Raw genomic sequence first — 26,265 nt, forward strand, 5'->3', positions numbered from 1 at the left:
AGAAATGAAATCTACTAAACAACTTATCACCTTACAAATAAATAAATTTATATAATAATAAAAAATAACAAAAAAATAAATTTTTAATATTAAACTATTAATAAATAGCATAATTTTTTTGGTCAAAACAAATTAATACACATTAATACAAAATAAAAGAAAAAACTAAATGTATTATACTATACCTATGGCAAATATAATAATTATAAAACTCATTATACATCACACTAACCACAGTCAAACTTGACCTATAAAATCCAACATTAAACCCTTCACCCGTCGTTGATGCATCGTTACACATCCAATATATTCGTATCGCTTCCTTATGGTCTTGTGGTCCCCTCACTTAGCCGTGCTCACGTCCCCAACTATTATAGTACGCTCCAACTTGGATTTATGTTACCCACTTCCTTTGATTGAAACTTCGTAGGACAGTAAAGTCAGTTGTCTTCAGCTATTAGAAAATGCCGCATACGGCGATTCCAATATTCCTTATTAACGTTCCACAGTTTTCTTTTACATAATTATTATATTATTTAATATAAAATTAAAATATTAATTATATAAATTAAATATTGTTTTATTATTTATTTATAATTAATTAAATAAATGGTGATCTTTCATTATTAAATATAATTTTTAAAGAAAAAATCAAAAAAATTATTTATTTTACACTATTTTTATATAATATTTTTTTATAATTAATTAGATAAACTGTGATTTTTCATTATCAAAGTGATAATGTTTTTAAGAAATAAAATAACCCAAAGATTAACTATTTGTCAATATCTTTATTATAAAAACTCCTTGTTGCACAACTAATATTAATTATTAAAATCATATATAATAATCATTTTATCAATTTTACACAACTAATATCAATTATTAAAGTTATATATAAGCCATTTGAATATACAATAACTCATTTAAATGGCTAAACCTATCACATTACATATGTTTTTTTTTATTTTAAAAATGTTTAGTAATTATATTTTATATTTTAAAATTGATAATTAAATTATTTGTAAAATATTTTATTATATTATTAATTTTAAATTAACTTGCTCTATTTTTATTTTAATTAAAAAATAATAAATATTTTTTTATGATTCAAATTTATACATTAAATTTGAAGATATATAAATTTATAAATAAAATTAATAAAAACATTTTAAAAGAATAAATTGAGAATATAACAATAATTTACATTTCAAAAATAAATACAGGATCTCAATGATTCAAATTTGATCAAGATAAGATATGTGGTGCAACACTTAATAATACACAATGGATAACATAACATATACAATGATGACATCTCAGATGAAACCATGTGCAAGTAGCATATACAATGATGACATCTCAAATGAAACCATGTGCAAGTAGCCTACAATCAAAACTCGTTCTAGAAAGATAGAGAAAGGACCTGGAACAATATTGAACATGACCATGGAAAAGATTGAGGTCATTGAGAAAAAGCAATTTGCAAATTAAATTTCATTTGACTCATTTTTAACAAACTCTCCAAGACCTAGTAAACTTACAATCAAAATGTATTTGAAAGAGACAACGAAAGTTACTAGGAGGCATCAATGTTATGAGATGGGGAAGGAGGAGGTTCACTCATTGTGATATGTTACTTGGAAAAACACTCCTAACATTCAAGGTTACAAATAGATGCATGATTAAGATGTTGTAGGGTTATCATGCAAGCTTTGGACATTAAACATGAGACCTCTTCCTATTAATGTCAAGGAACTTAAAGTAAGAACTATTGAAATTGTGCATATTGGATTGGGAAATAGGTATCTAGTAAATCATCAACATTGGTTAAACATCACTAGAGGAAAATGGTTAAACATCTGTAGTCCTCACAATCCATGAGTGTCAAGCATCTCTAGCCTCGATAATTCATGAGCATCTAGACATAACCAAGTAAATACCTAAAAGGAAAAATTAATTTTCCTCTAGTATCGTAATAGGGCATCAGAATATATAAAGTGGTCCTCAATATTAAGATTTAAGAAGTAAGTTTGGAAAATACAAAGTTATTGACAAATATGGTTACTTGTCTCAATGAAAAACTAATGGGAGCAAACTCTACACTAAGTAAGAGGTAACCTTAAGCTGCAAGGGAGCTAGAGTTTGGTGTACCCTAAGCATAAATTGTGCCCTTTTTTGCACTCGAGATATAAGTCTGACGAGCTTTGAATTTTGGGAAAGAACAACTCTCTAAGATTAGAAATGTGGACCCAATGTACGCTCTACAAATCTCAAATGAGTGCCCTTGTTTATTTTTCTCTTAGAGAGATAAGGAACATCCATTAAAAAAAGAGGTGAAAAAAGGAAGAGAATCTTGCATATCACCTTGAATCGATCCTATGGCATGCATGCTTCATAGAGGATTTGATAGAAATATACGTATATATTAGAAGACCTCTTTGTGAGTTTCCCATCTCATTGAGTCTATGTATCATCATGATTACATGAAGTATCATTGAGGTAATCAGTGGGGTTGTGCCATTCTATAAGAATCATATCATGAATCATTGATCTCTTTTCATGAAGTTATTTGGATAATCGTCATGATAAGCACTCTCTCCCCTAAATGTATGCCCTCCTCACCCCCCAAACCTTATACCCATATAGGAGGGTAGGTGTGACGAATGGTTGAATGACTCGAAGCCTCGACTGAATGTCCTTAAATTGACACTAAAAACATTGTTTTCAAGAGTTTTTAGATCCACATATCCCTTACTAAGTCAAGTATTTACTACTAGAGTCAAGCTAAACTTTGGTCTAGAGAAGACAACCCCCAATATACATACGAGAAAAACTACTACAAGCCTCTTACCTTTCTATGTAAGATTCACATCTCTTGACTCCCTTTTAGGGATCTTAAACGCCATGAATTTTGTTTTCCTAGATTAACCTAACATTGATGAGTGAGTGTCACAAAAGGAAGTTAGGATTTTAAGTTGTCTCTAAAGCCCCCTCACTAGGTGCAGCATGGGGATCATGTCATTTACAAGTAAGAAAATATTGATGGATACTTTGACGAGAATGAAGCCATCTAAGGTAATCATTAGCTATGTTATGATTCCTCTATTTTATCATTGGAAAGTCTAAAAAGTGTAGGATAAAGTGGGCATTTGTAACATCCCTAAAATAACTTAAAGGTAAAATCATTTATGAAATAGTAATTTTTTTAAAAGGTTACGAATTAGTTTCAAAAACTAATTCTTGTTATTCGTAAAAGCTGTTAATTAAAGAATGGCAGAAGATGGCACTAAGGGCGGCATGGATTTGAAGCTTCTTGTAAACCAGAAAACTGGACAAGTGGTCTATGCTAAGGCAGGTAAGGATTTCGTGGATCTCCTCTTCGCTTTTCTTGTGCTATCGACTGGTGCCATCATCCGAATTCTGCGGGAACATGGCATGGCGTCTTCCAAAAAGAATGTGGGAAGTATCAGTAACGTGTACAACAGCGTCCACAAGCTGAATGCCACATACATGACTGCGGATAAGTCCATTTTGCTGAAACCGCACCTAGATTCCAGTGCCACATTCAATGGTTTCCCACTACTTCAATATTTTACAACTCCTCGCGATTTCTATGGATGCCCCAACCCAAGCTAGTACGGTTACAAAAAGAACCAAATTAGTACCCAGGCAGGCCAGAAATGCACCGGTGGCCAAGAAATAAAAACTCAAGTGGTGTTAGATATTACTCTCGCAAAACCTTCTTCTTCTGCCAACTCCGGGAGCCCCGCAGGGTTTTGGAGCTGCTGGGGGCGTCTATGGCTTCAAGGACTGCCTAGAACAATGTTTTCTTTCGGCCAAAATCAGTGTCCGGCTCTCAAATGGAGTGGAGGCTGGGTTGGTGACTCGTTTATGGGAGTTTGTGGCTGGTGTTATGGAACAAATCACGCATATGATATTCCAAGGCTTTTCAAGACATAGTTCAGACAGGATGGAGGCAAGGAGGCTTTCAAGGATAAGATAAGTATCTTGCTCACCTTCTTGAAGAAAAATATAGGAATATTTTATATGTTTTCTTGGAAGAGAAAGTATTTGAATGCATGCAGAAAAAGAATAATTCTTTTATAGGTTTTCTTGGTAAAGAAAATGTGTTAATGCATGCAATTAAAGATTGATTATTTTGTATGTTTTTTTTTTGTAAAGAAAATAGGTAGTTCCTCTTAGAAAGACTACATGTGAGTCTTGTGTGTGAAATTCTTGTCTCTTGTCATTTTCTTGGAATAAAATCCGTGCTAAATACAGCCAAAATATCTTCTTGAGAAAAGAAGGTGAGGCATATAAACGTCCTGAGAACATAGCGTGAAAAGTGGCCAAGTTTTCTTGAGTTAAAATATGTATTTTTATTTAATAAAAGTTTCTTGAAAAAGATATATATGCTAATTACATTATGATTCTAGCTAGTTTTTAAGTTTCTAGTGAAATGATTATGCATTACATGCATGATAGAAATAGCTAAAGATGTGCTTCTAGGCACATAGATATTCATTTCTAACTTTCTTTAAGAAAGAGTATATTACATATATACATAAATATAGCTTCATTTTAGAAAAGTGTGCATACTTCATGTATGAAATGATGACTTTTATGAGAAGATCTCTTGAAACAAAAATAGAGTTTCCCATTTTTGAAAGACATATGAATAGTGTTCATAAAAGAACCAGAATCCATACTTGTTTCATGAAAAGATTATGTGCATTGAAGTAAAAGTAATTGTGTTAGGAAAAACACAAGTTGCATGCACATAAGGGTAGCTATTGTGATTTTGGAAAGATGTTTTTGTGTGTACGTAGAGAAAGTGATTATGTTAACTTTCTTGAAAATGATAATCTCATGAAAAGATTGTCGTGTTTGATGAGTTGTGTCGGTTTCTTGGTTTTAGTGCATAAAAGGTTAAGTTAACCATGTTATTGTTTCCTGAATTTTTATGCATAAAGATGGAATCTATAATAATTTCTTAAAAGGGAAGCATGAGGAACTTACATATAGGAAGATAAAGAAATGGGGTTATAATGACTTCCTTAAGAAAGAAGTATGTGATTTGTTACATGAAATGATGGTAGTATTCTAGTGAAGGGAATATGTGTTGCATATGTTAAAGAAGTGCTATTATGATAAGCTAATGTATGCACAAAGAATAGTCATTGTGATTTAAGAGTTATGTTCTTTGTATGATAGAGAAACTATGTTGAGTTCTCAAAAAATAACTATGTGGAAAGAACATATGTGCTTAAGCATAGAAACAATAGTTTATTACATGTATGAAGATACAACGATTGTGTTATACTTGTTAGTAGAACTAATGAGTTAGATCTCTTAAAGAGAAATATGCATTAGTGTGAATAAACATTGTAAAGGTAAAACAATATTTACTTGAGTATATGTACTAGTTAAATAGTATGTCATGCTTGCTCATGCATATGAGTAGATGTTAAAAGATCTCTTTTAGAGGTTGATTATTGATTCATTAATATGGTATCTAATCTTGTTGCCAAGGCTTGTTGATGACAACATTGACAGGAAATGATGGCGGTTGGTGCCAAAGGAAAGTGATGTTTAAACATTGTGGCAGGAAAAGGATTAATGGTCCATGCAGATGAGTTCGAGTTGCAGGATTGTCCATTGCTAGAACAATCATGCCAAAAGGAATGTTGCATGTGGCGGTATGTAAGCAAAGGGTTTCATGGAAAATGTATTAGCTTTTAGCTAGTTATGTGACAACTTAATGATAATTCATTGTAATGATTTTATAACAATGGTTAAGGGATGGAATCCCTTATAAGCCATTGAGTGAGGGGTGAAATCCCTCATGAGCGTTTTCACCCTATGGGGTTTCCATAGTATATTGGTGTTCAATGGTGTGATTGCCTTTTGTGTCAGTTTGATGATGATGAATCCTTGATGTTGATGGTTCTTTATTTGATGGCATAATCATAACGTCCAAGTATGTGATTAACTAATATGGTTAAGGAAATCATGAAATGGATGCAAGGATTCAAGAGACAGTTTATGATATTATAGTACCACAATGGTGGTTAATGGTTAAGCAACTTACTGTCTTTTATTGCAATTTACTTGATGTGCTAATGTACATTATATCTAATGGTTAATGAGGAATTGTGGAGTTGTGAATTGGATAATTACTTGTGGGTAATTTGAAAAAAAAATTCTAACTCCCTGCTTTTACATGCGAGGTTACCGAGGTACATTACAACATTCTTGTTTTACTCCTACATTGATCTAGACCTCCTCTATTTATTAGTCCTCATTTAAACTATGCCAACACTAGCTTTCTAAAGTGTCATAACAATCAATACTGCCAAGAGTGGAAGACCCAAAGCCTTAACCCTATTCGTGAACAAGTGCCATGACATTGTATCAAATGACTTGCAAAATTCCAAAAAGAAACAATGTACTTTACACTCATTGGCCTTAACCAAAGTAAATATATGATTATTAATACAATGGTTTTCCCCAAATCTTATTCATCCTTTGGTTGTCATCCTCTGTCTTTATGCATATGGAGATGTGAATAACTAAAGTTGTGGCAAAGTTCTTACCTAGGATATAGCCAACCATAACAATGTACCCCATATCTTGTTTTTCCTTTGGTTTTCATCTTCTTTGCCTTTGTGCATATAGAGAAGAGAGCATATAGGGTTGTGGCAAAGATCTTACCTAGGATATGACGAACCATAACAATGAGGTTGCTATTAGGATAATTATGGTCTCATGTAAAAGTCATAAATGACACTCAAGGTCTAAAAAATGTGAAAATTCATAAAGATCACATAAAATTAAAAATGTTAGCAATATACACTACTAAATTTAAAAAATTATATATAATAAAAATAAAATTAAATAAAAACCAAATAAAATTTCAATTCAAAAAAACAAAACAAAATTCCATTTTCCCTTATAATCCACTTTTAATCAATCACATTATAATTTAAACCATCTAAATTAATAATAATATAAAACAAAATAAAATAAAATTTCACTTATAATCAATCACATTATAATTTAAACCATCTAAATGGTATACTTACCTTAAACAAATTTTCATATTTATGAATTTCATAAAACTCTATTAAAACAAAAATTAAGAATTATTTAAAACCCATTATAGTTAATTGTGACTCGATATCGAGACCAATTACCACTGGTTTATAATTTTTATATAGTTGGTGTTCAAGGGGTCATCTATATATATATGTATATATATATATATGTATATATATATATATATGTATATATATATATATATATATATATATATATATAATTTTGAATATTGTTCTTAATATAATATTACATTAATACAAATTACCGGGAGATTAAGTTAGAATATCATATTATCATAGTAAAATAAAAATTAAAAAAATATATATTTTTTGATAAAGCAGTTTAGTTAATTTCTAACTTTAATTATTGGTTAACTATTGCTAATAATTGTTTTTAATTAATTATTATTATAAATTTATTGAATAAAATCATTGTTTGAATATTAACACATAAGAAAAATATTTTACAACCAAAGTGAAATAATGACACTAATCTCATACATGTATGCACAAATATATGTATGCCCTTTAAATATGTTATTTCGTTAAATTAATCTTCATTATACAAGGGCTTCCTTCTTAGGAAAATGGCCCTCCGAGGAAAAGTATAAACAACAAAACCTAGAGTTATTCTAACTGATCAAACCCTCTGTAAAACTTCTCCTTCAATCTTGTTCGTTGTTGGATCATTCTCCCTTGCTATCCCTTGCTCTTCCTCCTTAGACTCTACACACTTGGATGAATATCCTTCTCCACCCAATCACTGAGATCTCACTGTCTTATTGTCTTGTTCCCTCTAGATGTGTCTTTTTCCTTAGCTTAGCCTTCTTTTTATAAGTTTGAGGTATTGGCCAAATTCACAACCCTAGTCTCCAAAGTGATTGACGATTGAGATTAGATCTCAACATCATTTGACATGAACAATTGAGATTCACTTATTTCACCAATGCAAATAAAATTTTGCATTTCATTAGATTAACTCACTTTTTCTTGTAAAAGTCATTTGCTTTAATATTTCTATTAATTAAAATAATTATTAAGGTTATAATTCCTTTTGGATGACTTCCACTCGTCAAGACACTTAGAATTGTGTGGAAGTACTTGTCCAGTGCTACTATCATCAACACTCCCTCTTAGTGAGGAAGATAATTCTAGAAGAACCATATGTAATTAGCTTCCCCTTTGACCTTGGCTAAAATGTCCCATGCATCATCCTTCAACATGGATTTCGTCCCAAGCTCTTTATTTTTTGCCTCCTCAATAATGTTAGTCATTAATCTTAGGTAGTTCAAAAACCTCTTAAGAGGCATGCTCTCCTGAAATGTGCTCCTAGGAGTCTCCACAGGCTCCTTAGCATCTCTTAATGTCTGTTCAAACCACTTGGGTCGTTAGAAGGAACTGGAAGTAGCTACTATCTCCTCCCAACCTAAAGGTTGAATCTCTAAAGTGGAAGTCTCTACATGTTGTTCTCCCTTAGGAGCCTCATGCTCTTCATCCTCTGTGACTACTGGTGGCAACTCATGAGACTTCCTAGATGCCAAGTTCCCCCCTAACTTAACATCTCTACTCAAAACTATCATCCTCTGTGTTGATATGAAGATCATGTAAGGCTCCATCTTTGTCCTCTTCTCCACAAACACATGGATGTATTCTGGGAAACCAATGATCCTTAAATGTCCTATCTATTGCTCCACTCCTATGAATTCCTCCTCAAGGGTATTTTCCCCAATATCCTCTGAGGACTCATGTTTTACACATATACTATAGTGTTGCATGCCTTTTCCCCAAAAACATAGATGGATCCTGGTCACGTATCATTTCCTGGGCAAAATCGATTATGGATCAATTCTTTCTCTTCACAAGCCCAATCTATTGAGGGTTTCACAAATTTTTCATATCCCTCTCGATCCCTACCTCCTTGTAGAAATCCTTGAAGTCATTGGAGGTGTACTCTTCCCCATTATTTGACCTCAATACCTTGGTTTTTCATGCTTGTCTGGTTCTCAGCCTAAGTCTTGAAATCCTAAAATCCACTGAAGACCCCATCCTTGGTCTTCATGAAGAAGATCCAAGTTTTCTTGGAATATTTATCAATAATAATGACATAGTATAATGCTCCTTGCATTGATTCCATTGACATCAATCCACACACATCTAAGTGACTTAGATCCAAAATCCCCTCAGACATACTCTCACTAGAAGAAAAAGCATCCTTAACATTCTTACTAAGTACACACCCTCTATAAACACCATACTGCTCAACACTAAACATTGGGACACTAGGGACACTCTCTATCAATATTAGCAATGCCCTATGTGAAGTGTCCCATCCTCTTCTACCACAACCTACACAGGTTTTCATTGTCATGTACCAAATCCTAAACAAGTTTTCCCTTCAACATATATAAGTTTCCCTCTCTAACCTGAATGGACACTACTATGTTTGGGCTAATATCCTTTGGATGAATGAGCATTGTCCTACTCCTGAACATTACCTCATATACTTTACCCTCCATCACTAAGACTGAGAGAAAGTTATTATTCAGTCGTGATACAAATAGCACATCATTGGCTTCCAACGTTCCTCCCAATTTGAGCTATAACGATTCCCTCCCACTTCTTAGACGCAATACCATACAATCACATGTAACTATATGGATGAATTTGGTGACTATTTTCTATACCCATGTGCTACGCCATCTCCTGTGTGATTGCTTACTTTTGGTTGTGTTTTGTACAACATCATATCTCGTGTATGACATTGAAACTACAATTTTTTGCGTCTATTGTCACCTATATTTTTGTACTACATATGGCCACGTATGATTCCTTTTATCGTTGCCTTCTACTATATAACCATCACCTCATTTCTTCCTACTTTTTTAGTATTATTATTTCCTCAAAAGGTTGGTCCTACACTAACCCTACAACTCTTGTATTATTTTTGGCTTCTATGCATATGTGAAGTACTTCATAAATTGCCCCCTTAGAGAGACAATTTTGATACCATGTTAATTTCTTACCCCAACTTCTGGCTAATTATTTTCTACTAAATTACTTTCTATAAATTAATTACTTTAGTAGATAAACTCAATAAAAGCATTGTTGCAATTTTAACATGTACATAAAAGGTAACAACATAAGAAAAATAATGACACCAATCTCATACACATGCACACATAAATATTTTCCCTTTAAATATGTTGTTTCATTAAATCAATCTTTAGCATATTGATGAGCACTAGTATTGCAGCAAGAGTGCTGCAACTCCTGGGGCTACCAACTTTACTTTATCAACCTGAGGTTCATACAAACTTGGAGGTGACAGTGTTGTATACACAAGTAAAAGTGATGGGTCTGCTCTTTGTCACTTCTTAGCTGGCGATAGACCACTAGGGTTTTTCAATCCAGACTTCTATGGATTCAAAAGAAGCTTGATTACTAATGAGGGAAAGAGAAATCTACTCTAAGAGAAATCTTGTTTACTGCAGTAAGGAAAAAGATTGAAATAAAATTCTAAAAACACACCATTTTCTAACTAACTGCTAAGAGGCTATGCTTCAAAGGAATGCTAAGTTAACATGTATGCAATCCTACTATCCTAAGCATGCAAATTCAAAACATCAAACATTCTACTACTGTGCATATAAATGACTAAAACAAATTTGTTTTTCTTTTTGTCCTTTTTTTTTTTTATGTGAAAGTGTGCAATCTAATCTCTTTTAGTGAGGTGGCAGGTGGCTTAGGGATGCTGGTGAATGGTTAGAAGGTTGGGGAGACCAGTAGGTGACATTTTTTAGCTTCCTAGAGGCTTTTCCCTCAATTCAGCCTCAAAACAGGTCACTACAGGAAAACCTACAGGATGTCCTAATACGTTCTACAAGATATCCTGAAAACCTACAAGATCCCCTGTATTTCTACAGGATACATCCGAGAGAAAAAGGATGGGTGCTGAAGGTGATGGAAGGCTTAGGGAAGGTGGTTGGTGGATGGAATGAGGCAAGGGAGTGCCTAGGACCACTTCAGAACTCAAAACCAAGGTTGGGAGATGGTTGGATTTGCTCAACAAGCTTGGAGAAGTTTCCTTGTGAAATGACGAAATTGGTGAGGGTTTTAGTGAAAGCAAAGAATGATCATGGATGGATGAAGTTGGAATGAGGTTGCTGACTATGAAATCTCTCTGTACTTTTGAAACACCTGCGTTGCATCAAACATTGACATTTACCCAAAAATCATGTAAACAAGAAGAATTTCAATGATCTAGGAAAACATAATTTCATGGTCTAACTGCCTACTTCATGCATGAGGAAAAATTGCAGAATAAGATGGAACATGGATGAGATATAATGTAAGACTGAAGATAGAAGAAATGATAACTAAATCCTACTCTTGCAAACTGATCAAATGCTGGCCTAAGTATAGAAAACCCTAAATTCCATGAGAAACTAGAATTTTGTCTTTTTGGGGCTGCATAGGAGTTCTTTCCTCAAACCATGATCCCTGAAGGAAGGAGTGAGGCCAAAACCACCTATTGATAGCTTTTTGATGTTCCTTTATCTCTTCTAAACTACTGTTAAAGTAAAGCACAAATGGAAGCAAACTAATAAGCAAACTAATCAGATCTACACTACTTGCAATGAAATAATTCTAAAGACAATTCAACCATTAATCTATGAAATCAATTTAAGCATACAAATAAAAGAAGAGGAACCTTTTCTATTAGGGTTGGGCCCTAACCCAAGAGCTTTAGCCCTCTCAGTGAAAGCAGTGCTGGATCAAGGAAATGCTCATTCTCATTATCAAAACAAAAAATTACAAAACTTTTCATGATAACCTTGAAACAATTAACAAAACCCAGATTGACAATAAATGTGGAAGGGATTGAATCTATAACTGATATCTGAAAACCAACAATAACTTCATCACAATAAATTTAGATACGATCTTATACACACATTTACATAAGGGTATTGGCCTATAGCCATCTAGCTTTTTTGGATGGTCTAATTTATTATTAAGTGAATTCAGGTCAGGCTAAGACTTCTAAGGACCTTACCTATCAACCAATACATCCAAAATTTTTAAAAGGTTCTCCCCCAACAATTCAAAGAAATCCAAATAAAATTCAGTAAGCCACCCATCTAGACTAAGACACTTGTCCTTTTGAAAGCACTAGAGTACCCTCAACAACTCCTCCATTGTAACTAATTAGAAAATGTCCTCATTTTCCACTTCCTCAATCATTCTAGGGAAAAAACAGATCGCCTTCAAAATTTCATTGGTATTGGCCCTCTCATATTCCTTGAAGATGTCTAGGAAGTGTGAACTTTTGGCAGGCTTAAGCGCATTTAGTTCGAGTCTGTTCTTTCAATGTTTATTAAAGATTGTGCAAGTTTTTAAAGCCAACAATACAAATCTCTTTAAATGGTGAATTATTTGCATTGTCAAATAGAGGTTTTCAACTACAAGTAAAAGTAAGAAAGTGCAGGTGCAATGTGCTTAAGTGTCATGTTAAATTCATGTTGAATATTTTGGAAATATCTATCTATCTATATATATATATATATATTTTAAGAAATTTCAAATGTTATATATTTTGGTCTATTTAATTATTTTGTATTTTCGAATCTTTATTTAATTATTTTACATTTTTAAATTTATATTCAATTTCAATTTTTAAAGTAATACAATTATAAAATTACAGTATAAGTTCTCAAATAGCATATAAAATTATATCATATAAGAAATAATATCAATTAATATATATTAACTACATTTACTAACCACATTTCTTAATATATTTATACTAATTTATTATTAATCACATTTTAATTTTGATTCCAAAATCTCACTTTTAATTACACTCGTTATATTTTTCATGTGAAAATTTATATTGTTAAATGGTTGAGATCATAAACGAACTTCAACGATGACAATTTTGGTCAACATACTTGTGAACTAGACTCAAAATCCATTGATAGAATTCCCACCAACTTGTCATAAAATGAAATGTTCTTATTCAAAAGTTAACTTTGTTCATCATGAGCATCTTGATCATTAAATACTTGAAATCATAATCTTTTAAATATACCTAATTGTCATGCAATATTGTGATGTAATGGTAAACAAAATTACTATTATACATTATTTAAATTACATTTTTAAAAATTTCCCCAAATTCTCCTATTAAATGCAATGTTCCACTTTGAAACATATGGAAGTATGATTTAAATTATATTTTAAAGGATTTCATTAGATTATCTTAGTGAATGAAACATTCCACTTTGAGAAATATGGAAGAAATTAAAAAAATTGTAATGATTATCTAAATTATTATTTTACATCACTTAGATTACATAAATTTTAATCTAGATTTTAACTATATTTTTTTCAAAATTAATGAAATAATAAGTAATAATTCTATATTGTTTAAATGGTATTTTTAATAATACTTCATTATAAAATACTTATAACACAACCGCAAAGGAATCATACGTATCACACAACCACAAAGTGATTCCTTTGGTTGGACCACTGGAGGACAATTATGGTATTCAATATCTAGGCGTGCCGCTGTCCCATTGGAATTTGACTATATAGCTGTCGCCCGTTACAATTCCTCCTTACCTTGTTGGACTTATTGGGCGGAGGTACCTTTGTGGTTTGAATCATTTCATAAATCTGTAACCACCCGCCCATTAGTCGTGGGGAGGCGTCACGTTACATCGATTTTAATTAATGAAAAGTGGTGAATTCTTTTTTATGATAAAGTGCTCAAATTTACTCCAATGAAAAGTCGTAGACTGAAACTTGGTAGAAATAAATGAATGTATGTATTGGTTAGTGGAGTAAAGTCGATTGTCTTCACCTATTAGAAAATGCCGCATACGGCGATTCTCCCATGTGAAGAAATCACGGGATGAGAGGCACTGAAAGGCTTTGAATGCCAAACTCCTGAAATTAAATTAAAGGTATATGTGGAGAATTTTCTCAACATGAGATTTATGGAAAGATCGTGAAAATGTTTGTAATTCATAAAATAAATATAATTCTGAGAATTAAGATTTTGTAATTTATAAGCCGGATAGATGATATTTTTCGGATTAATTATATAATTAAAATTTGGTCTTTATTAAATCTTGATTATGTGATTAATCTAAAAGACATCTATTTATATAAATATAAGTGTCAAGAAATTTTATTTTTATTTTTAAAGTGAGATTTACAAAAAATTTCAAAAAAAAAATAAAATTCATAAAATAAAAAAAGTGTGAAGAATATCTTTATTAGATGAGATATATTGAAAGACTAGTTAAAGAGAAATTAACTAGAATTCATAAAAGGAAAGAAAATGTGAAGAATTTCTTCATCAAATGAGATGTACTGAAAAAATTAAAAAAGAGAAATTAGCAAGAATTCATGATATGAAAGAAAGTGTGGAGAATTTTTTCAAAAAGTTTTTGGTATCATTTTTTTGTTACAATTTCATAAAAGACAAAAAGAAATGTCAAGTTTGTCAATATTAAAAAAAATCATGAAACTAGAAAAAACACTGAAAATTTCTTTAAAAAGTGGGTAGCACTTATCAATCAGTTCTCTATTAAAGCCTTATTAAAAAAAACTATTAGTGATAGTTGGTGGTCTTCCATTGGAAAATAAAAAAATTGTTAGTGATGGTTGGTGGTCTTCCACTCGAAAATAAAAATTTGTTAGTGACGGTCGGTGGTCATGATTGCGAAGAAAAGTCTTGGAAAATTTACAAAAATGCAAAATTTGCGAAGAGAAGTCTTGGAAAAATTACAAAAATGCAAAAGTTTGATGTGAGACTTTCAAAATATTGTTACATTGCATATTAATGTTGCATTGTAAAACATTAATAACATTAAAAATATTGTTACTTCTAAGTTCAAAGAAAAAATGTGGTGTGAGAAAGGTTTAGCAACAAAGAGAAAATTAAGATATTAGAAGGAGGTCATCAACCCCACCCTAGAAGATCATAAGTATCTCTCTGTTTTAACTAGCTCAAAGAAGAAAATTAATATAGCTAAGATTAGAATGAACTCTCATGAGCTCCTTAGTGAAACGGGTCGTTGGGCAGCTCCTAAAACACCGTGGATGGAAAGGTTTTGCCATCTCTGTGAGAATACAAACATCGAGGATAAAAATCACTTCCTCTTAGAGTGCCCCATGTACAACCACATTAGATCTCAGTTTCAAAATCTTTGTTGCAACACTGACCTTTCTAACCTTTTAGGATGTCAAATTACAGTGCATAGGAATAAAATCTTAAATCAAACTAAATAATTCATTTCTTTAGATCTGATAGACAAAAGTTTGGTCTCAATGGACGTTAACCATTATCATCATAATCATCTTTAGTATAAAATTAAAATATTAATTATATATATTAAATATTGTTTTATTATTTATTTATAATTAATTAGATAAATGGTGATTTTTTATTATTAAATATAATTTTGAAAGAAATAAAATAACCAAAATATTATCTATTTCATACTATTTTTCTTAAATATTTTATTTTTATTTATTTATAATTAATTAGATAAATTGTGATCTTTCATTATTAAATTGATAATATTTTTGAAGAAATAAAATAACTCAAAGATTACCTTTTTCTCAATATCTTTATTATAAAAATTCCTTGTTACACAATTAATATTAATTATTAAAGTCATATAAACCATAGTTATTTTACACAACTAATATTAATTAATGAAATTATATATAATAATCTTTTCTTTATGTTGATAATGTTTATATAAATCAGTTGAATATGTAATAACTCATTTAAATCTCTAAACCTATCCAATTAAATATGTATCGCATTAGATATGTTTTTTATTTTAAAAACTTTATATTTTAAAATTTTAAAATTAATAACTAAATTATTTGTAAAATATTTTATTATATTATTAATTTTGTGTATTTTTATTTTAATTAAAAAATAATAAATAAAATTTTATGATTAAAATTTATATATTAAATTTAAGGATATATAAATTCATAAAAAAATTATTTTAAAAGAATAAATTGAGAATATAGCAACAATTTACATTTCAAAAATAAATAGAGGATCTCAATGATTCAAATTTGATCTAGATAAAATATGTCGTGCAACACTTAATAATACACAATGGAAGCATATGCAATGATGACATCTCAGATGAAACCATGTGCATATGTGATGATGACATCTCAGATGAAACCATGCGCAAGTAGCTTACAGTGAAAACACGTTCCAGAAAGATAGAGAAAGGACTTGGAACAATGTTGAACATGACCATGGAAAAGATTCAGGTCATTGAGGGTTGAGGATTTGATAGAAAGATATGGATATATTAAAAGAACACTTTGTGAGTTTCCCATCCCATTGAGTATATATATCATTATGATTACATGAAGTATCAAACTGATAATTTTTTGAAGAACTAAAATAACCCAAATATTACCTACTTCTCAATATCTTTACCATAAAAACTATGTGTTACACAACTAATATTAATTATTAATATGTTTCCTCAATTTGAAATTTTAATATAACTTTACTTTATGTTGATGGTGGTTATATAAGCCATTTGAATATACAATAACTCATTTAAATCTTTAAACATATTGTCACGTATCCCTGTACTCTACTAAACTAATGGCACATCAATTAAAAAAAAAATCTATGGTAGAAATAACGTCAATACCAAGGAAAAGTTGATGAATTAAATTAAGAACATATTGAAACTCAAACCTACACACACACACACACACACACATATATATATACGTCATAGTTGGATGAAATTGTATTGTTCAATTGATCAACTTTGTCATCCTAATGTTAGTTACCTATATGTGTAATGATAGCACTGCACCCTTATGGCATTCGGCTATTTGTAATTAAAGTTTGGGATTGTCGTGCGATCCGCCTGCTGAATGCATTCAATGTCTTGTGGAAACCCAACCCACCTGGCAGCCTACTCAGCATCCAGCGATGCATGTCATGTCGGGTGGAGGGAAAGGCCCATTTGGGCACATCCTCAGTCATTTGAGCATGTTTCCAAGTTATTCCCTCTCGTGTCAAACGAGTTTTGCTCTACAATGTAGAGGGTTTTGACCCTTCGACCTCCCTATAGGTAGATTACACTCTTGCCCACCTTCTAGTTGCATTTTATGCCTTCGACACCTGTTTCACTGTTCTATTCCATCCATTTCTTGGCTTCGACAGTGATTCTCAGGGCATTCGAGCATGTCTTTAGCTATTGTTATAGCCTAAATCTACCTCAAGCTAAGAAAGGCAGGTCTAGGGTAACATCAAACCACGCTTAACCTGGTAGCTAGCCCTACCAGGTCGAGAGAGGGCTCTCTCCTTGTCAATCTCAAAGAAAATATGGCAAGTAAGGCTTGAGATGACTAAAATGAATACTAATTTTAGGCTAGATATATGCTCAGAGGAATTTGATTGATTTTAATGGTTTTTTGCTGGATCAGATGAGGAAGGCAGCTTTGGGTTCAGGAAATCAACTCAGATTTGCAGAGGTTTCTGTGGGGCGAGGTAGGCAAGTGTTTTAACACTTTGAAATGAATGTAATGGTGAGTCTAAAGACTGTTGAGGAGTTGGAGAGGGCATGAAAGTTTCATGAGTCCTCTTCAAACAACAGAAAACATTTAAAACTAAATGACACCCCAAGGCAGAGCACTGAACATCAATGGTTTCCACTTATTAATCTTGATTCATTTAGTTTTGTAGAAAAAGATAGATGATGGCACATAAACACATAAGATAAACTAAATAACAGAGGAGAAAACAATGCTAATTCACATTACCACAAGAATCCCACAAAATGCTGCAAAACCCTGGTTCATTTCCTTGCCAAACTACAGAAGTGATTTACAAAGTAGCTCAATGCATCCACAAGAGTCCAACCTTGACAAATGACTAAGAAAATACAAGATATAGGCATCAAACCACCTATGCTAGCCATTAGGAGTCGAATCCATGAGTCAAGGAGCTGTTTCAACAAGATCTAAACTAGGAACTGAAAAATAGGCAGTGGAACAACTTGCCTCTAAAACTATGGACATTGATTCATTCATCCTCAAACCAACTCAAATTGATGTATCTACCTCCTTAAGTCATTTTTCATCATTTTTACATCATGGTACATCATATTACATAATATTACGTCATTAATTTACCCAAAGAGAAGAAAAAGTCAAATGGGTAGCAAACTAGGCGAAATTCTAAGTTTTTAGGCAAAATTGGCAAAAATTTTCCTAATGTGCAACACCATGAACCTGATGCGTAGCGCCACTTCAAGGCTGAGTTTGAAGGCCTTCCATTTCACCAAATCAGGCCCAAGATAGCTTGCTGGAAAGCTCTGCCTGTCTACTTTCTAGGAAAACTAGAATTTTTGGATTTGGAGTCCATTTGCCCCTTCAAAAATCATTTCTCCCAAGATTGGTTCTTGTGGGTCCAAAAAGTGGCAGAGAGGGCATTTTTTAGGTGTTTTTTTCCCTTTAGGTGACCCAGATCTTCTCCAAATTTCATGAAACTTTCTAGGTTTCATTATTTTTCCATGAGGAATCCAAAAATGCAAGCCATTTTGCAAAATTCATAGCCAACTCAATGCGTAGCGCCGGTGGCACTGTGCATCAAATGAAAATTCCTGTGTTTTGCATTTAAAAATTGTGAAATGAAATTTTTTTCTCAAAATTGCTTCAAATTTGGCAAGAGACAAGCTTACTAATTGCTTTGCTGAGCCAAGGAAGCTTCAGCCAAAATTCTAAGTTTGTCTTGTTCCTTTTTGGTTTTTAAGGCTCTCTTCAACTTAGCTTTTAGGCCATTTATCCTTGTCTTGCAAATTTTATTCCGAGCCAAGTAATGATAAGCCATGTGGTGCAACATTTTCTTCTCCTTGTTAGCCTTATCAAGTAGCTTCTCAAGGTGGATATTCACTCTTTCCAACCATGATTCTCGGTCAGCCTCAATTTCTTGCTCTAAGGATGTCATCTTAGTTTTTCTTCTTTTTGCCACTTGCCGGTTTTCTCTAATTGTGTGTAGCTCCATGATTGCTTGTTTGTCCTCCAATTTCTTGTTCTCTTGTTCAAGGAAGTTAATAATCCATTTAGCCCTCTCAAGGTCAAGTGATAAGGCCTGAATTTCAACCTCCTTCTCTTTGATGATCATATCCTTGAGTCTTGAGCTTTGAGAGCCCAAATCAGTGTCATCTTCCTCAACCAAAACAAAATCTCTGTCCTACCCTTCAGTAGGCCCTTCATCATGCACTTGTTGCTTTCCTTTGTCCTTGTCCTGTACCTATTTAGCTGAAGAAGAAGGCAAAGCCCCTTTCACCCCAGGTGAAGATAGCATTTGCCTGTGATCCGGTGAAGAAAACGAGACCCCTTCCACGCCTGGTGGAGATAATACTCATTTGGTAGCTGCAAAAAGCTTCCTGGTGCCTTTCTCATGTAGAAATTTGAATAATATAACACTTATTCACAGAGATTATCCTGATTATACACTATTTGCGGAATGCATGCATAATACATAACCTCGTCTATCATTGATCATCAATTTGTGGAATTAAGAAATAATCGCATGTGCACATTGAAACATCAATCACACATATCAACACAGTATGTACTGGGGAAAGCATACAACTGAAAACCCCCAACTATCTGTATATTATAATGATAGAGAACATGTAACAATACATAGTACAATACTCCTTACAAGTACTCAGTACTATCTCCACATGCTACACACAAACTAGCTCAGATCTGAACAAGTCATGGGTTCAAATCTCCTCCACTGTTTGCCTGCCTCTACTGCGCAATCCAAGTTGAGAATAGATCAGATCCAAGTTCGAATTCCCTTGGCTTGTACTATGCAATCCTCATTGGCAATCTCAATCAATGATTGTGCAAATCTCATGCACAACTATAGTCACAACTGATAGTAGTCTCACCCTTTCACCCACCACTAACACTTGTCTCCATTGAACTGTCCATGCACTGAGTTAACTGATGTATTCTTTAGTTGATTTATGAGTTAATAATTAGTGAATTAATTAATAATTAATTCACACCACTCGTCACTAGTGTATTTGTTAGTTAGACTAAATACAACTAGTTCAACTAAGTCAAACTGAACACAACTCCATCAACTCCTCAGTCAACTCCACCAAACTCAATCACTTGAGTTCTAACTGAAGTCCATCATGCAATAGCTCAACTAACCCATAGGAAAAGCGTATTTCCTTCTGGCAGTTGCATGTGCCACATCCGTAGCTCGAACTGAAGTGCTGCAAGAGGATAAGATAATGTTTATAGTCCAAATATTATTAAGAGCTAATAATATTCGACTATTCTATTTTTTGACTAGAAGTCTAAAAATAGACTCCGCCCATATGTCTAAAAATATAGGTCCATCTATTTTTACCAACATGACCAATCATCCATAAATAGCATCCTGCAACTCATAGACCATGACCATGATCCATATGTCTAAAAATAGACTTTGTGCCAAAAATAGCTCGTGGGCCCACTTAGTGAAGGCGACTTCTTTTCACTAAGCTCCATCATCTTGTTGCATTTTCAACACTCCCTCTCCACAAGATATGGATTATCTGCAACCCCTATCCTGCCTCTGTGGTATTTAAATTTGCCCCTGGTGAGCGCCTTCGTCAAGATATCAACATCCTGATCCTCTGTGGGAATGTATGAAAGTAACATGATTCTCTGCTGCACACAATCTCTAATATGATGGTACCTGATGTCGATGTGCTTGGATGTATCATGAAATACTAGATTAGCTGAGAGTTTAATGCAACTCTGGTTATCACAATAAATCACAGTAGGCTCCAGGTGTGACCTGAACAACCCGACTAGGATCTTCCTCATCCATATAGCCTCGCATGCAGCCAAACTTGCTGCCATATACTTGGCTTCTGTTGAACTGAGTGCCACGGATCTCTGCTTCCTGCTGTACCAAGAAACTGTTGTCGACCTGATACTGAAGATCCCTCCAATGTGCTCTTTCTATCCGTTGGGCTCCCTGCCCAATCTGCATCCGTGTAGCCACATAGCTTCACCTCATCCTCCTGTCTGTACCATAATCCATATCCCGATGTGCCTCTGAGATAACGCAATACATGCTTGCCTGCCTTCCAGAAGAGCTTGGTTGGCTTAACCATAGCTTGTGAAAGCTGGTTAACAGCATAGCATATATCGGGTCGTGTATTAACCAGATACATAAGCGACCCACCAACTGTCGATAAACAATGGAATCCACTACCTTCGCTGAAGTAGCATCCTCCTTCCTCCAACCTCTAGAAAGAGGAGTATCAACAGGCTTGTAGCCATGCATGTTGAACTTCTCCAGTATCTCCCGGGCATACTTACCCTGAGAAACAAATAGTCCATCACTGCGCTGCCAAATTTCCAATCCCAGGAAATAATGAAGGAGGCCCAAGTCCTTCATCTCAAACTCTCTAGCAAGATCCTCCTTGCATGAAAGTATCAACAACTCATCTCCCATCAAAATCAAATCATCTACATAAAGTACAATGATCAGCAACTTACCCTCCACCACTATCTGGTATAGGTTAGGATCCGCCTCACTCTTGGAGAATCCAAGTCCGGTGAAATAACTGTCTATCTGTGTGTACCAAGCACGAGGTGCTTGTTTCAACCCATACAACACTCTCTTGAGCCTGCACACATGCGACTCGCTACTGAAGATCTCGAAACCTTCGGGCTGCTCTATGTACACCTCCTCCTCAATGACTCCATTGAGGAACACAGTCTTCACATCCATCTGATGGATGTGCCACCCCATTTGTGCTGAGAGAGTAAGAATCGTCCGTATGGAAGAATACCTTGCGACAGGTGCAAAGGTCTCCTCATAAACGATCCCCTCTATTTGTGAGAAGCCTCGGGAAACAAATCTTGCCTTGTACTTCTCCACACTCCTATTAGCTGCCTGCTGCATTTTGTAGATCCATCTCGAACCCACCACTGATTTCCCCTCCGGTCTTGGGACAATCTCCCATGCACTGTTTCTAACAATCGAGTCATACTCTTCCACCATGGCATCTACCCATGCGGGATCCTCCACAGCTTCCTCGAAAGAGCATGGCTCAGTCACGGCACATTTGCTCACAAGAGCCATGTATCCAGTGTACCGATCAGGTGGCTGTCTCTATCTGCGCTGTGCTGTAGGTGGTCCTACAACCTTCTCTGCATCTTGAGCCAGTCGCTCAGCTTCTGTAGTGTGCTTTCGCCCTCTGATGGTTGGCGCTGCATGAGTGGTCTCTTCCACTCCATGAACTTCATCTTGTGGCTGATCCACATCCTGAAGCTCATCCTTAGGAACTAATAGCTCCTCATCTGCATGCAAGTGTGGCTACCTCTCAAGCGAACAGTTCATGGCTTTCTCCTCCTGAAATTTGATATCCCCTCACACAATAGTCTTGCGACTGTCTGGAAAATACACACAATAGTTGTGGGGCGTATCAGTGTACCCCACAAATATCCCAACCTCTGTCGGTCGGCTCCAGCTTCTTCCTGGCATCCTTCGTCACATGCATGTAAACAAGAGAACCAAAAATCCTCAAATAGGAAATATCAGGCCTCTTACCAGAATAAGCCTCCTCGGGTGTACTCATGCTAAGTATCTTGTGAGGACAACGGTTTTGCACATATATTGTAGTATTGCATGCCTCCGCCCACAAGTGAAGGGGTAGGCTCTGATCATGCAACATCGCCCATGTAGCACCCACAATCGTTCTGTTCTTCCGCTCAGCAACCCCGTTCTACTGTGGGTTATGGGGAGCTATGAGCTCTCTTTGAATCCTTTCTGCGCTGCAGAAGTCCTTGAACTCGCCTGAGATGAATTCACCACCATTGTCGCTCATAAGAGCCTTCACCTTCTTCCCCGATTCCTTCTCGACCAGTGCTTTGAACTCACAGAACTTTGAGTATGTCTCGCTCTTCTTCTGCATGAAGAAGATCCAGCACTTTCAAGAGAAATCATCAACAAAGATCACATAGTACTTGTGCTTTACTGTCGAAGCTACTGAGAAAGGTCCACACACGTCTGTGTGAATTCTCTCAAGGATCGTCGTGGCGCGACTATCCTTCTCGTGAAAGGTGGCTTTCACAAATTTTCCCAAAGTACACCCCTTGCACTGATCTGACTGTGCAAGAGTGCCTTTAGGAATCCCAGTAGAAATTTGTTGCAGTATCTTCAAAGCTCCATGGTGAAGGTGGCCCAATCTTCGGTGCCACAGCTAGCCATCATCCCGGCTCACCACTCCTTCTGCCTTGCATGCCATTGTTGCGCAACCATCTACATGTAATTGATAAAGGTTCTTGACTCGAACCCCTATCTTCCAGGTTTCTCCAGTTGTCTTACTGCGCAGGAAATCCTTTCCCTCGCTGAAGACAACATCATATCCCTTGTCTTCTAACATCACCACAGAGATAAGATTCTTCTTCAATCCTGGAACATGCATCACTTTCTTCAATACGAAGGGTTTACCAGACTCCCTCTCAAAGGAAATGGTATCGATACCGGTTGCACTGTATCTACCATCATTGCCCATCTCGATGTGCACTCCAAGATCTTTCTCATTCAGATCAGAAAACAAATCTCGATCTCCTGTCATGTGAAAAGATGCACCACTATCCAAGAACCATATCGACCCCATCACACTTGATACCAAGCATGCGATCAACAAAAAATCCAGCTCAAACTGCGAGGCTAAGGCATCTCCTGCTGCAGATCCAGTAGCTTGCTTATTTTTCTTCTTTTGCGGACAATTTGTGGCATAATGTCCATGCTGGTGACAGTGAAAGCACTTCACCTTGGACATGTCCTGCTTCTTGCCTTTCGCACCGGAATGAGAAGCTTTCTTGTTCTTCCCCTTCTTTGCTTTGGCAGCCAAAGCGCAATTTTCTTCATCAGATGCCTTTGATGAAGATCCATCCCTAGTATTCCGCCTGATCTCCTCTTGCACAAGATCAGACCAAAGTATCTCCCATCCTGGCAATTTCTCCCGACTATTGACAGAGTCCTGATAGGAATGCCAACTCTTCATAAGACCAAGGAGAGCCAAGCTCACCAAGTCCTCATCATCGACAGTCACCCCCACACTTCCTAGCTCATCCCGGCATTGGGTGAACTTTGTGAGATACTTGGGCATACTGTCTCCTTTCTCACACTTAATGTTTCTGAGTTTATCCTTGAGCTCCAACTTCCTCTGGTCGCTTGCTTTGGAATAAATCTGTCAACGCTTTCCACATCAAGTATGGAGAAGCCTTTCCATGCAGGCTGGATACAATGTGATCCTTCATGCCCTCCAACAGAATCCTTTGACACTTTGTTGTCTTCTTTTGCCAAGCCTCAACTTGAGCAGCATCAGTAGGCTTTGGGACTTCAACATCTATGAACTCCTTCAACCCATTGTCATCTAACACCGCCTCCATCCTGTCTTTCCATGCAATATAATTCAGGCTGCCTTCAAGGGCATACTCCAATCGCAATCCGTTGAAAGACATTTCAACTTCGACACCAAGAAAACACTACTGCAAATTCGAATTCCACCAAATCAAAACTCAACCGCTTCTGATCTAAAATTCGTGAGAACAAAGTATTTCTCGTACAGAGATTGATTGTATGGGCATTTATCGGATATCTCACCTTCCAAAAGAAGGATGAATCCAGAGGCTACCTGGCCCGATTACAGACTCTACCTGAAGAAATAAAATGTAATCACTTTCTGAATAATAGATCTGATGATCAACTTCGCTCTGATACCATGTAGAAATTTGAATAATATAACACTTATTCATAGATATTATCCTAATTATACACTATTTGCGGAATGCATGCATAATACATAACCTCCTCTACCATTGATCATCAATTTGCGGAATTAAGAAACAATCACATGCGCAGATTGAAACATCAATCACACATATCAACACAGTATGTACTGGGGAAAGCATATAGCTGAAAACCCCCAACTATCTGTATATTATAATGATAGAGAACATGTAACAATATATAGTACAATACTCCTCACAAGTACTCAGTACTATCTCCACATGCTACACACAAACTAGCTCAGATCTGAACAAGTCACGGGTTCAAATCTCCTCCACTGTTTGCCTGCCTCTACTGCGCAATCCAAGTTGAGAATAGATCAGATCCAAGTTCGAATTCCCTTGGCTTGTACTACGCAATCCTCATTGGCAATCTCAATCAATGATTGTGCAAATCTCATGCACAGCTATAGTCACAACTGATAGTAGTCTCACCCTTTCACCCACCTCTAACACTTGTCTCCACTGAACTGTCCATGCACTGAGTTAACTGATGTATTCTTTAGTTGATTTATGAGTTAATAATTAGTGAATTAATTAATAATTAATTCACACCACTCATCACTAGTGTATTTGTTAGTTAGACTAAATACAACTAGTTCAACTAAGTCAAACTGAACACAACTCCATCAACTCCTCAATCAACTCCACCAAACTCAATCACTTGAGTTCTAACTGAAGTCCATCATGCAATAGCTCAACTAACCCATAGGAAAAGCATATTTCTTTCTGGCAGTTGCATGTTCCACATCCGTAGCTCAAACTGAAGTGCTGCAAGAGGATAAGATAATGTTTATAGTCCAAATATTATTAAGAGCTAATAATATTCGACTGTTCTATTTTTTGACTGGCAGTCTAAAAATAGACTCCACCCATATGTCTAAAAATAGAGGTCCATCTATTTTTACCAACATAACCAATCATCCATAAATAGCATCCTGCAACTCATAGACCATGATCCATATGTCTAAAAATAGACATAGTCTAAAAATAGACTTTGCACCAAAAATAGCCTGCGAGCCCACTTAGTGAAGGCGACTTCTTTTCACTAACCTCCATCATCTTGTTGCATTTTCAACATCTCATGAGTTATGAACACAGGAATGTGAGCCTCTTCAGTTTTGCTTTCAGGCTCTTTTTGTTGCCCGGAAGGTTCACCTTCCTCTTGAGGATCTGCAAAAATTTGAGCCCCCTTGAAGATTTTATGGGCAATGAAAGTTTCCCATGACACTCCCAACTGAGTGAGCTGATGCATAACAAA

The 26,265-nt window shown here is 35.0% G+C and overlaps 1 protein-coding gene across 1 annotated transcript; it reads left to right on the top strand.

Moving 5' to 3' along the window:
• The first annotated feature begins 3,273 nt into the window (after positions 1–3,273).
• On the top strand, positions 3,274–3,639 carry LOC149243011 (uncharacterized). The gene has a single exon (XM_089371100.1). It carries the CDS (start codon positions 3,274–3,276, stop codon positions 3,637–3,639), a length of 366 nt encoding a protein of 121 aa, XP_089227226.1.
• The last annotated feature ends 22,626 nt before the right edge of the window (positions 3,640–26,265 follow it).

This window comes from Pinus tabuliformis, chromosome 8, assembly GCF_031772625.1.
Source record: "Pinus tabuliformis cultivar Carrire ecotype Pingquan chromosome 8, CPIR1, whole genome shotgun sequence".
NCBI lineage: Eukaryota > Viridiplantae > Streptophyta > Pinopsida > Pinales > Pinaceae > Pinus > Pinus tabuliformis.

What these genes read in the sequence shown, in the direction of transcription:
- LOC149243011 (XM_089371100.1), top strand. Translation starts at nt 3,274, where the DNA reads ATGGCAGAAGATGGCACTAAGGGCGGCATGGATTTGAAGCTTCTTGTA.